This window comes from Oxyura jamaicensis, chromosome 5, assembly GCF_011077185.1.
Source record: "Oxyura jamaicensis isolate SHBP4307 breed ruddy duck chromosome 5, BPBGC_Ojam_1.0, whole genome shotgun sequence".
NCBI lineage: Eukaryota > Metazoa > Chordata > Aves > Anseriformes > Anatidae > Oxyura > Oxyura jamaicensis.
This window is the reverse complement of record NC_048897.1, coordinates 32236645-32250242: the sequence shown is the minus strand read 5'-3', so window position 1 is coordinate 32250242 and position 13598 is coordinate 32236645. Positions and strand designations below refer to the sequence as shown.

The 13598-nt window shown below is 46.3% G+C and overlaps 1 protein-coding gene across 2 annotated transcripts; it reads right to left on the bottom strand.

The window, feature by feature from the left end:
* Window positions 1–7818: 7818 nt before the first annotated feature.
* On the bottom strand, window positions 7819–13573 carry AHSA1 (activator of HSP90 ATPase activity 1). 2 transcript variants are annotated; one of them, XM_035328368.1, is made up of 9 exons: window positions 13408–13573; window positions 13107–13297; window positions 12852–12934; window positions 12397–12514; window positions 10708–10796; window positions 10263–10397; window positions 9397–9498; window positions 8641–8692; window positions 7819–8227 (listed from the first exon to the last, which is right to left on the bottom strand). In XM_035328368.1, exons 1-9 carry the CDS (start codon window positions 13485–13487, stop codon window positions 8055–8057), a joined length of 1023 nt encoding a protein of 340 aa, XP_035184259.1. In that variant the 5' UTR covers window positions 13488–13573; the 3' UTR covers window positions 7819–8054. The 2 variants fall into 2 exon arrangements, with proteins under 2 accessions (XP_035184259.1, XP_035184260.1); XM_035328369.1 differs by having other exon boundaries at window positions 10263–10394.
* Window positions 13574–13598: the final 25 nt, after the last annotated feature.

Below are 13598 nucleotides of genomic sequence, written 5' to 3'. Positions count from 1 at the left end.
TTTTTAATACTGGGGACGTCAACCAGTCTAACCCCCCAAAAATGAACCTGTAATTTCTGTAATAAATGTAGTTCCTGTCCAAGGGCAAGTAGAAACATTTCTTGCATTAAGTCCCCACTGAAATCTGTTTGAAAGCCAAGTGGCTACTCTGCCTGGCTGCCCTTATGGTCTGGAAGATATATGCATGAACTGGAGCATAAAAAACAAGAAGCAGCGTTGTTCCTCACACAAGCACCTTACACACCAGGAGGCTTTGCGGAGCACCATTAATAATAATAATAATAATAATAATAATAATAATAATAATAAAGTACACATTAAGAAAGCATTTATTTTTATATGCCATCAAAGATCTGTCCCGCTCACTGCTATTTAAGTGATGAATCTTTTAGTTTCCCTTCCCTAAATTTGTGTTTTTAATATAATATATATATAATTTTTTAATTTCTACAAGATTTGATAGAGAATTCTTTATTCTGACTGCAATAAAGCACTTTATATATGAATGTGTTGCTGATGTCATTCAGTTAGGACAGAAGTTTATGTTGCCAGAACATTTTGTTTGAGTGGGATGACACTTCACTGAGTGCTGCATGCCGTGGGTCCCTGGCCACAGCTCTATTGCAAGGAACCTGGTGACTTTGCTTCTGGAACTTGAATTTGATGGTGTCAGGCACACATGGAAGAGCAGAGATACATGCTCTTCTGAATGTTGCAGACAGTGATTTCCAGCTGATCACAAATGCTCAAAAGAATCTGATTTTCCTGACCTGATGGCGTTCTGATGCTCCCATTTCCAAGAAGAAGGCATGGCAGCAGAGGGATGCAAAGCAGGACACTTTCAAATAGCTTCATAGCTGTGATTCAAATCCTAACTCTTGAACTGTGAGGTGTTACAGAAAGTTCAGAGCTTGTTTTTTTTTTACGAGCTTTGTCCATCCCCAGTGTGTTATATTACGTGGTTCCTTTATATGCAGTATTTATTGTCTGTGACAATTGTGGCAGCTGAAGAACAGGGGTGAGTGATGCTGGTGGACAGGGACCGTGTGTATGTGCATGTATATGTGCGTAACTGAATGTAGAGGCTTTGTCCATCCATCTGTTCCCCTACCCCAAAAAGAAAACAAACAAAAACCAACCCAGTGTATTATAGACATCTTTTGCAAATAAAGATTGCTGTTGCCAGTTTGGTCTATGATGCTTGGAAACAACAGGGCTCCCAACTTGGCAGCTGCAGGCAGCCCCACATACATGAGCATGTGGGTCTGGTGCAAAACATCCATTTCATTCAAAGGGATTTAAGAATTTCACCTTAGGACTGTGCTTCTGCAGCCTGTTTTCCCCATGTTTCTGGGTCATCCCAAGGCTGCCTGCTCTGGAAGTGGCAGTGGAGAGATGCAGATGTAGCTCACGTAATAGCCAGAGGCCTGGGGTCAGTATAGCCCATCCTGTAGATGAAGCCACAGCATAAGAAGCAGGAGAATTTGCTTTGCCTTGCCAGTACCTTATTGTTTGACTTTCAGCAAGTCACATCAGTTTTCCACATGCCTATTAACTTACGTCTCTTTCCCCATCTCCTTGTTTGGTTGGTGTCAAAGGTTGGTGGGACATGGCCTTTGTCTACCACACCATAAGTACAGGAAGAGCTGTAAAGTGCTGGTGAAGTTCAACTAATAGCAATAACAGGAACTGCCATCCCTGGAATGGGAGGCAGAGGGGTGCAGAAGAGGGCTGCAAGAGTTGCAGGCAACAGACACCGTCCTGAGCCTGCCACTGCAGCCACAGGGTGCGTGAAGCTCTGCTCAGAGGGATGGAAACCTCCCACGAGAAGATTATCAGGGTCTGCTGAGATGTATGTAAGTGCACTGCCTGTGCTTCAGCCCTGATGCCAGGTTTTATTCCATGCTCAGACCTTACAGTAACACACTGCTTAAAACAGGTGTTGAGCATGAGAGCAGATGAAAAAAAAAAAAAAAAAAAAAAAAAAAAAAAAAAAAAGGCATCACCCCAGCTGGAAAACTGATGTGGCAAACAACCTCCACAGTCAGAAGCTCATGATAGCAGAGGGATTAGCAAAGCTTCCCAGGGATCACAGCTTTTTGTGGCCGTTAATTTGCTGCATAAATTGTGACCACTTCCAAGCTCTTGTTATTTCCAGCTGTTTCCCCTCCTTTGCTCTCGCTCCTTTTGCTGTGTGCTGGCTGCACATCTGACAAGGTTTATCTGGGACTTAAGCACATGGCTCTGCTCCACAGCTGCCTGGTGCCTTCACTGGCCCCTGCTTGGGAGCAGCAGATGTCTCCTCTAGGAGAAGGCTGCTCCATCACAGTGAGTTCCTCTCTGGTTTTCTGAAGCACCAAAACCATCATTGCTTGGAGCCCAAGCCAGGGGCAGTGGGCTGAGCTCAGCTCTGCCGGAGAAGCAGCACAAAGTCACTCTTCCCCTGGTGTGGTGGTCAGTAGTTACTGCTGCCTGTAACATGGCTGTTGCTTTATCCCCCAGGACAAGGTCACTGCAGTGCTGGATGCTGAGCCCTGTTCCCAGATCCCTGTGCTGTAGAACTCCCCCAGGGCAAGGATGTGAAAACAAGAATTGCCACCACAGTTCTGCAGGTGAGGGAAAGAGGCACCAGAGCTGCAGGTGCCACCCAAAACCAGAGTAAGTCTGTGGCAAAGTCTCAAGCTGCATCTTTGCTCGCTGCTTTACACACAAGACTTCCTGTCTGGTTGAACTGACTTGTTCTGGTTTGCCAGCCTGGTGTGGAGCTTCAGGTGGCTCAGCTGTGCCACCTCCCTGGTATCTGATGTGCAGCTGAGCAGAGCAGACCTGGTGCACAAGGCCTGGACTTGGGCTGGAGAACAGCAACACGTTTGTGACAGTCCTTGGGCCTTAACTTAAAACTGAAGAGTTAAAAAAAAAAAAAAAAAAAATCCCACTGGCTGCGTTCGTGCCTTGCTGGCCATGGCACAAACACTGGCCTAAGCATCTTGCAGCAAGACCTGGTGCCTTGGGCTTTGCTCTACCCCTGAGCCCAGAGGCGGGCCCTGCTCGGCGCCCAGCCCGGTGCTGCCTCTGCTCTGCCCGCACCACCACCATGCCGGGAGACGCTGAGCTGCAGCCCCAGGGATGTGAAGCCAGGCCACGGAGACCCTGCCAAACGTGTCCATGAGCTGGGCTGGGCTGTGCTCCCTCTCTTCCCGCAGAGGATGGGCCCACACGTTCACAGTTGGGAAAGGAATTTCTCACCCTCCTTCCCCTGCCCGCAGCGGCCAGCTGCCCCTCGGAAATGCCGGAGACAAGCCCAGCTGGTGAGGCCCATCCCCTGCTTTGTTCCAGGTCCCTGAAAGCATGTCAGCTATTCTTCTCACCCTGCATGGGGGCTTGGCCATAGGGACCACAGCCCTGCCTCACCAGGCCCCACACAGGCCCACAGCCTGCATCTCCCTGCCACAGTGGCATCGCAGGCTTGTCCTACAGGGGCTTGCTCTGGGAGGGCCACCACAGGTTTCTGAAGTGCCAGGAGAAAGTCCTCCCCCCACCATTATGACCTTTGCACCTTGGGTGGAGGACCACAGAAAAAAGATTTAGATGGGGCCGCCAGAAATCACATACTCCTACCATGGGGACCTGAGCAAATCATGCCTCACCAACGGGTCTTGCTCTCTCCTGGTCTTAAAGTGCTGCGGTGACAGAGGTACCACCATATCCCTCAGCTTTACTGATCTTGCAAGGAGACATATTTTCCTAGCAGCCAACCTAAATCTTTCCTGCTTTATTTTAAGCCTACTGCATCTTATCTGCAGTGGTCATGGAGAGCATATTATTTCCTTATTTGCTCCTACTTCTCATGTATTTGCAGAATTTTATCACTGCACTCCTTATTTCCCCACATCCCCACTCCCTATCCCCCCCACCCCATCTTCTCTTCTCTAGACTAAACAAATGCAAGTCTGTCAGGCTTTCCCTAGAAGCTGTGCCTCTGGACCTCAGATCATTCTCATTGCCCAACAGTGGACTTTCTCCAGGTAAGTCACAGCTTTCTTGAAGTGCTGAGCTCCAAACCAAAGCCACAGGGTCTCATTTGGAGCTTTCTTAATGCTATGTGAAAAGATTTATTTACAACGCATACAGACACCAGCCTGTTAAGGCAGCTTTTGTTCTCTTCCATCGCAATTTAAGTTTATGCTCATACGAAAGGTCTCCATAATCCACTCAGCCTAAATATCTTTTACAGATGTGCTTCCAAGCCTGTCATTACCCCCTTGTACACATACACATATTACTGGTTGTTTCTGCACCAGTGTAAAACTTTGCAGTTTAGTAAGGCCAAGTATGTTTTTCTTTTTCTTTTCATGTTCTTTTTTTTTTTTCTTCTTTCTTTTCATTTTCTGTTGGATCACTTTTCCATTAGCTCAAGAACATTTTCAGTTCTACACTTGTCTTGTAAGGGTTTTACAGCACTGGTGGTGTTGTAAATTGTTTTATCAATCCTATCTTCTATACTGAAGCATACTGGCTTCAGTAAAGCTCTATTAGGCCTTCCCTTATTTACTAACAAAAAATATCATATAAAGCAGTGCCCCGGGTCTTAACAAAGACCAGATACTCTACCAAAGACAGGAATTAGGATACAAGTTGTGCTTGATTTAAAAGATACAGGTGTGCTGGTCGTTACTTTTTACCCCCAAGTCTTCTAGGGTAAACTGCATCAGGCCTTGTCATGCTGGAAACATCCATCTACTTTTAACTTGTTCCCATTGTTTTGTTTTTGTTTGTTTTTAACTTATGTTCTTATAGTACTGGTATTGAAGTAGGTTTGGGATGATTTTTCAAAGCAGTTTGAGTAGCAACCTAAACTAGGGGATTTCACCCTCTTTGATTTGTGGCTTGACATTCCCTTAGAAGTTTCACAAAGACAAATGATTAAAACACACCAGCGAGGGACAAATGGGTAATAACATAGGTCCACCTAAAGCAGTGGATGCTTACAGTAGTCAACAGAGTGACTAGAAAAAATGAGTAAAGAGAAGAGAAGGACAAGGATATGGCTACTTCCCTGAAACGCTTTCCTTGTTGCAAGCAGCTGGTGGTCAAGAGACATCTGGAGTCAAATGTGGTGGTTATTTTGCTTAATAGCCCTAGGTTGATTTTTTTTTTCTTCCATGAATTTGTCTACTCCCATTCTGAATCCCCATAAACTTTTAGTGGCACCCTATCACCAGTTGCAAGAAATTCCAGAATTCACCAAATGTCTTCAGAGACCAACTCCCCTTGGTTAGGACCCCACATTCTTTTGTTTGATTTGTAAGGTTATGCCTTATTGTCTCCATGTGCCTCATAACTGTGTAGCCACTTAGCATTCACCTCTGACCTCTCATCACTGAAAAATTCACTGTTGACTTCTGATTTTTTTTAAAAAATCATTGTTTTCTTGAATTCACAAGACTTTCCTCTTAGCCCATGTCATTTTAGATTCTTGAGGAGCCTCTGGGCACAGGAACATGAACTCGTTTTTCTTCCTCCTCTTACATAGTCATCCCTCCCCCAGATAGCTGAGGGACTGCAAAGTGTGTCTGGCTCTCCTGACACTTCCAAGTAAAGCACAGGTCTAGGGCATCTCATTAGGATCTGTATAGCCACACCAGGTGTCAGCTTTAGGTGAACAAGCAAGCTGCTTTGCTGAGAACACACAGACTTTCAGCAGCATGCAGTAAAGTGAGGCTCAGATCACCTTCACCAAGTAAACAGCAGGAGTATCATAAGGCATTACAGCGGCTGTGCTCTGTTACATAGTTAGCGTATCCTGATTCACTGTGCCTCCAGCTAAGTGCTAGCTCATTGCCTGATGTTTGAGCAAATGCTTTCCTTCACCCGTGGTTTAATCCCATACTTTGTGTTGAGAACAGCAGCCAAGGCATGGCTACACATCCTGCGGGGATGGCAGTTGCCAGCCGGAGGGGCAGGGAGCCAGCTGGTGCAGCACCAGCATAACCTACGGCCGTCGGTTTTGCTGGAAAAAGAGCCCTCAGCCAGCCTCTGAGGCAACCCCGAGCCCGTAAACCCCATGCCTGTGAGCTGCTGGCTGAGGCCAAAGCGTGTCCTATTAGAGTAGCAGCAGGACATCCAAAGTAAATCCTGTTTGTGATGAAAGGAAGGCAATTAAAATTCCACTTCAGCTGCCTTCCTGTCCCACTTCCTAACCTTCCAGCAGCAGGTGATTAGTGCAGCCTGCCTTCTGCAGCAGCGGCACGGGAACGCTGCTGCCACTGCGTGGCCGACCGACCAAGCACCGCAAGGACAACGGGATTCAGGTATGAGGCTTGTCTTGTTAACTTTGAGCGCGCCTATCTTCTCAATTTTAAATGGTTTTGCTCTTAACAAAGCTCTCATCTTGTCTGTGAGCAGACTTGCGGGCCCTGATGTTTAGTTTCCCATAATTCTGCCCAGGAACTTCCAAACAGGGCACATAGAAATGCTGTGCAGTGACATCGGGGTGTGCACACACCATGTCTGATCCTGCAGCCCACCACACACATACAGTAGCACACCTGTGCACAAAACAAAACAAAACAAAAAAAAAAAAAAAAGGAAACTATCTCCACTCCCTTTCCCAGCCAGCCAGTGCTTTAAGGAAGATAGCTCTGCAGGATATGTCCAGGAAAACACAACATAGGGAAGCCCTCCCGTAAGTACAGGTGCCTGTGCTTTGTGTAACTTCCTTTTCTGTCATATAGAACTCAGTTTCATACACTTTCTTGATGTTCATAAGCACTATACCACAAATAATCACTCCAGAATAGTGGGAGGAAAAAGGCTAGAAATGCTCTCCCTGTGCTAAAAGGCAACTCAAACCATGAGTCTGTTTACAAAAACAGAAATATTTTTCCTGCCTGCTGTTTTCTACATTCCTCCTGCTATGTTTTTTCCTGTCTTCTATAGATGAGGATGGCTACGTGTTATTGATTTAAAAGACAAAAACCAACCAACCAAAAAAGCACAGTAATTCTCATGCAGCATTACTTCTGGTTTGCTGATGCTGCTCTGCAGATCACCACTAGCAATAACCATAATACGCCAGAGAAACTGATGCCTAAAATGTAAAATCTAGCCTTTCAGTCACCCTAGAGGTTAGGCAGACTGACACTTCCAAGTGGAACGCACCTCTCCCCTCCCTCCCTCTCCCCAAATAACCAGTTTATGTGCTTTAGAAGATACCTCAGAGAACAAGCTGTACTAGCAGAAGAGAACAAGCTAATGGCTCTTCCTCACCCACAGAGGCGACAGCTGAAGTGGGGTCAGCCAGAAGTACTGCACCTTGTTTATCTTAGAGTATTAAATCCCACCCCCACTGAGTCTAGTTTGTTTTGGCCTGAAGCTCTTAGAGGTAACTGACCCTTGCTAGAACCATCTTGTAGGTGAGAGTTTCCCCAGCAGTGGTTTGCTGATGGTCTTGGTCACTGAGTGACTAAATAATCATAATTCTTGCAGAGCAGGCTAGTATGAGTGCATGAAAGGATTGTGTTAGAGAGCGATATGCAAGGGAGGAGAGGGATAGGTTTAACATGATCTTAGATCCCTTCAAAAATGGGAAGGGTTTGAAACATTTACCAGCAGATCAAAAGCAGAGAGAAAGCAAGCAGCTGCTCAAACTAAAAACTGCATCAGGCTCATGCTCTCCACTCACCCAGAAGTGAGGAGTAAATCACATTGGGATCAACACTCCTCACTGATCGGTGTTTTTCCAGACAGATCCCCTCCCTCGGCCTGACCACCAAACCTTTGAACTTAAGCCAATCTGAACACACAAGTACCATGGTGTTTTTTTTAAGTTAGGTTTATTTAGCAATAGAAGTATGTACATGTAAGAGAATCCCCTGCAGCACGAGACATGCACAAAGCAGTGAGGGACTGAAAGTGGTGCTGCTCAACGGCCTTCCTCATCACCTGTCATCCCACTCTACCCAGCAGCAGGGCCAAGATTAGAAAGGGAGAGGTGAGAAATGTATCAGTCCACGTGGCAGAGTCTTCAGGGAGAGCCTTTCCAACAACCATTATTAAAACAAGCGGGCGCCATAGCCAAATGTCTGTTTAATGCCCTCGAAGTAGTAGCGCTGCCAGCCTTGCTTTGTTCTTTCCTCCTCGCTGGCAGGAATGCCCTTGCCTTCCAAGCACACCTCCGTCTCACCACCTTTGTCAGTGAAGTTCAAAGTAATTGTTGCAAAGTGCCCTAGGAGGAACCAAAAGAAATCTGTCAGCAGCAGGCAGTATGCTCTCCTCCTCCTCTCACACAGCACCGCTTAAAAAGACTCCCCAGGATCCTTCCCAGTAGGATCTATCTATGACAGCTGCAGGCCTTCCTTAGAGAAGGAGGAGAGAGCTCTATTTTCATAGGGCTCAAAGCAGTTACAGCCACTGCTAAGCAAGCTGAAGCTGCTACTTCCTTGTTCCTGATCCCCGGCTGCTGTAACCAGTGGGATCATGACTCTGACCCCATTGTGTGGGATACAAACCTGGGCTAAGGCACCTTGCTCGTTAGCCGGAGTGCTGTGTGGGAAGTGGGGCCAGAATCCTTCCAACACAAGCTCGAGTTGTAATACCAGAGTCGAGCTGTAATACCAGAATCCATTTTGGACTACTTACCAGCTGGCCAAGATTTAAATCTCCACTTCATAACAAGTTGCTTCTCAGGGACCTTGGAAAGAAGAGACATTGAGGTGTAGTAGTTTTTGAAAATCCTCAAGTCTAACTGAAAACAACTAAAACTGTGCTTGATCGAAAGCCTTAAAAGTGCCTCGAGAACAATACAAGCTGATTTTAAGTGGCACTTTCTTTCCACCGCTCTTCTTGGAAGGCAGACCAGGCTAAACCTGAAGCAGGCATGGGCAAGAACATAGGAAAAGTAATTTTGGAAGCCTTACAGATTCAGACTCCAACAGCAGCCCACAGAACACAGATGCAAGTTCTGAACACCGCTCATCACGTTCTTGTACTATGTTATCACTGGAAGAAAGTCACTGAGACTTTCTGAAAGTCTGATTCAGACACTGAGACAGATTCCCTGTCCACAAGACTTTAACGGCCCAAGGACTGAAGAGGAAAAGGGTCAGTTGCTATCTTTAATACCTCTCCCACCCTCAATAAATAATTAAAATCACACAAAAACAGGGCAGATGCAGGACCAGATGCCTGATTTTCTTCCCCAGGCTATAGTCCCATGCATTTACTTACACTCTAGGGAACCCTTCAATAGCCACAGCAATTATAGATAACTACTAGGCGCCAGCTAGGGATTCCCGATTAGTGAATTATAACTCAATTACAGTATTACAAAACCGCTGCTTCAAAAACAAAAAGGCTGCCCCAAAGCAAGATGCACCTGCACTAGTTAGTACTTACTAGGTCAACAAACTCTCCTGTGACACTGCCATCCAGCAACTGGAACTTGCCTCCTTTATCAGCCTCCAGGGCTGCTTGTGCGTGGGTGAAAGCTTGGACCATCTGAAAAGAATTCAGGAGACCAGGATTACTTGACATTATCCACCTGCAAAATTATTGCCTAATAGCTCCAACCTAGCTACAAAACTTCTGGAAGAGGAGGTGAGTCAACAATATGAGGTCTTCAACAAGAAAAGACAAAACCCCTGCCCTGGGCAGAAAAGCACAGCTATAGCCACTGCAGCAGCATCTTGCTCACCAAGGGAAAAGAAGCCCCAGCTTTCACTATGTGCTCTGTGCACTTGTTTCTCTAAACTGTACTTTGATTTACCCTGACGAATTCTTTAACAAAACCTGGTCCAATGAAAAGATGGTATTTTGATGTTTTTATTTATTTATTTTTTATTTAACCGAAAGCAAAGACCATGTTTAGAGAATGATACAATGCTACTGTCTGTACTTACACTATGTAAAAATATGCAGGGAGAGGATCTATTCCCTAATAAGGCTAACAGCTCCTAAACTTAAAAGGAAAAAACAAAATCCAAAAGCATGCAACTGTAAATCCCAAGAGACGTGATCACATGCAGTAAGGGACACACCTACAGCCAGGTGCTGACAGCAGTCTGGAGCTGGCTGCTGGCTGGCATTAACAGTCTCTTGTCAGCTGCATGAAAAATGCACGCACGAGCTTTAAGCAACTGCTCTGCAGACCAGCTTTCTTGTTCCATTCTCACGGAATGTGAGCGTCCTACAGAACACCTTAAAAAGCTTCTTGTAAACAACCTACGTGCAACAAACAGCTCCCAGAACAAGCCTGGAATTACCTCTTGAGTAACAAATACCCGGTAGAGCTCCTCAGGAGATGTTAAGAACGTGTCCTTCAAGCTGATCTTACACGTGGGGATCTTGACTCCTATGGACTTGGACTGTGATGTGGCAGAACTGCTGCTGGCAGCCTTCTAACAAAACAACAAACACAACTGAAAAACACACGTACTTTTGTCAATCATCTCAGTAAACAGCCATGTATCCAAGGGAAAAACAAAGGCCTTAGGGAGACATGCAACACTGTATTTGAGTATAAAAGGTACATTTATTGGTCTGCTTGAATTAAGAAATAATTTCTGCTACAAATGGAAACAGGCCTGAACCACAGGTTGACAGTTACTGAACACATACCCTTCAAAATTGTTCTTGTAAGCCCCAGCTTCTAATACACTGTACTGTAATACTTCAGAGACCCAAAAGTATGTTTGCAGTTTTATTTACCTTGCGGTCTTCTGCTTTAGGTGCCACCTGAGGTGTTGTTTCCATGTGTTCACCGTTCATTGTGGGCAGTATCATGCCCTGGGTGAATTCTGGAAAGACAGGAACGTGCCCGTGAAACCAATAATAGATCAAATAGACCTTTACTCTCTTCTTTGAAACATACAGTCAAAAGGGTCTTCCTGGTTTCTCCCCTGCTCTTGCTGGCAACCCCATCTTGAAACCAGTTAAACAAACAAAAAAAGGTAAACAGGTCTCATTTTGCACTCACTACTCCCCACTGACGGCCATACGAAAACCTGTCTACAGCAAGAGTTAGGAACTTACTTCCTATTCCTAGCCTAAACATACACCATCATACACGTCATTTTTCTACCAATGTCTACCTTGCACTTATGTTGCTTTTTTCCCCTTTCACTCCCCAGTACAAATAGCAATGAGGTTTCAGATACTTTTATCATGATGATCTAAAAACAAACTTTCCCCTTGCTTTTCAGACTGGTTCTCAATTTTTCAGATGACTGTAGGACAGAATAAAGTCACTTCTAACTCCATCTTCTATTTTTCTTTCTGGGCAACAGATGCCAGAGCAACACACAGAAACCTGGAGGTCTCTCTGGTGCCCTGCCCAGCAACACTGGTACTTTTTTTAACACGACTAGAAGTTTCAGCCAATTTTGTCATCGTTTGCTTTTCCTACACCTCTGTCACTTCTGCCTTTACCTCTTATAGAACGGTTTGATGTCACGTTCCTCTTTGTCTGTTCCAGCTGGCAAAATTCCATCATGTAACAGAACTTTATTAAAAATTCTATAATCCTGTATGCTGCAATACTTATTTCCCACCAAGTACCCTTTATTCCAGCCCACAAGATCATACGGTTCTTTCCAAACACCATTCTCATTGTCCTCTGGGTGATGGCACCTCCTAGTTTGAACAGTGAAATTTAAAAACCCAAGGGCACAGAAGCTTGATCCAGCAACCTGTGGTGGTTTGTACTGAAAGAAACCTGAACGTCGAGTGTGTGTGGTGTAATGTAGTAAGACAGATACAAAAAGCAACCTTAGTGTTTCAAGCCTGTACTAGAGAGCAGAGCTGAACTCTGCCAAAGAGCATTGCTGGAATCAGATTTATTCTTCTAAAAAAGTGTTTTTGTTCCAGATGCTGAGATGGCTCACTCAGTGACACCAGCAAAACCTGGTGAGTAACTTCAAGTTGTCAGCTATTCTCAAATCCAGACAGCCCCATACGCCTTTTCAGTGTGCTGCTTTTCTCTTTTGCCACGCTAGCAGTGAAAAAAACACCTTTGAATGGAGTGAGTTCGTTAAAGGCCAGATCATGCCACATGCAGTGGCTGACACTCTCCATCACCATGGTAGCAAACACATGTTACCAGGTTCGTTTTCTCTATAGCTGACCTTCAGCAGGTGACGGACAGTTCCAGTTTTAAAAACACCTAACAGAAAATACTCTTTATTAACGAATTCCCATCAAAGTCAACCTGGGCTGCGCTACTGTGTCTACAGACAGAAGTGCTTCTTGCCAAACACTAACCATTTCCTAAAGAGATAAAAAGATAACAGCTGTTTCTTAAAAACCTTCCTGAAAAGGGGAATATACCCTCTTCTCTACCCCTGACCCTTATTTAGCACTACCCATAAGGGTCCCACAACACCTCTCCTTCTCACCTACCTGTTTTGAGAGTGCTGATGTAAGTTTTTATTGCGTCTCTGATCTTTTCTGCACCCTCTTGCTTCATCAGGGTCTTCAAGTTCGTGTCAGGCTCATCTTTAGCAAGGCTGACAAGGATCTAAACAAGAAGAACAAACACTAGTTAACAAACCCGTGCTTGCACGGTCCTTTCGTTACTCGATCCGACATTGCAGTGGGACTTCAGCTACATTTTCACAAGCTGCAGTGCAGTTTTACAAAGTCTTTCACTTCATCTACTGTCAGCCTACAGCAACATACATATCTACCTAAAACCCGTTGCGAGCTCCAGACAGATCCCGTATATATGAAAGGCAAAAATTAATTTGATAAAAAGACTCAACAAGACCTTAGCAGTCTCCAACAGGAAATGTGCCCTGAGGACTCTCCCTAGAACAGCAGCACATCCAGCAGTACCAGCCTTTAGCTGGGCTTACCTCAACTTCATCAACATCGTTCTCATCCGAGAGATTGGGAATCTCCACATAGCCTTTGTACTTCACTCCCGTCTTCGAGGTGCCTGCAATGACAGCGATTTTGTCCACACCAACGTTTGTTACTGTGGTTGTTCTGTGAGCAACGTTACGTTGCATCACAACACAGCACTTCTCGGTACTGCTATTCCCAACGAGATGAGCACCCTTAATCTCCCCCTTAAACCCAGCCTTGAAGCAGAAGACACCGTCACTCACCGGTCCACGCCAGCTTGATGGCCCACTCGTAGAAGAAAATGAGCTTCCCCTTGCGGTTGTTGATGGAGGCCTCCCCGTCCAGCTTGCTCACTTCGGTCACCTCGCAGGCCCCCTCCTCGCCCTCCACCCGCACGGGCAGCAGCAGGGCTTTCAGCCGCTCCGTGGACCAGTTGGAGGCATCCCGCTCCGTCCTGGGGAGAAGCGGGAGACACGGGGCGGTCCGTGACGGGCCCTCACAGGCCTCCCCGTCCCCCCCAGCCCCGGGGCGCCTCCCGCGGCCCGGCCGGGCCCCGCCGCTCACCAGTGCCAGTTGTTGACGTTGGTGGCGTCCGCCCGCTGCTCCACGATCCACCGCGGGTCGCCCTCGCCCCACTTGGCCATCGGGACCGCCGCCGCCTCCTCCTCCTGCCGTGGAAGCTGCTAGAACCGCCGGCCGCCCGCGCCGCCCGCCTTCCGCCGCCGGCACGCTCCCTTCCGCCGCCCTCCCCCCGC

What these genes read in the sequence shown, in the direction of transcription:
- AHSA1 (XM_035328368.1), bottom strand. Translation starts at nt 13,487, where the DNA reads ATGGCCAAGTGGGGCGAGGGCGACCCGCGGTGGATCGTGGAGCAGCGG. An exon ending in ACGATGTTGATGAAGTTGAG is followed by an intron (nt 12,515 to 12,851) that starts GTAAGCCCAGCT and finishes CTTCTTGTTTAG; the next exon opens with ATCCTTGTCAGCCTTGCTAA. An exon ending in CATCAGCACTCTCAAAACAG is followed by an intron (nt 10,797 to 12,396) that starts GTAGGTGAGAAG and finishes CTGTCTTTCCAG; the next exon opens with AATTCACCCAGGGCATGATA.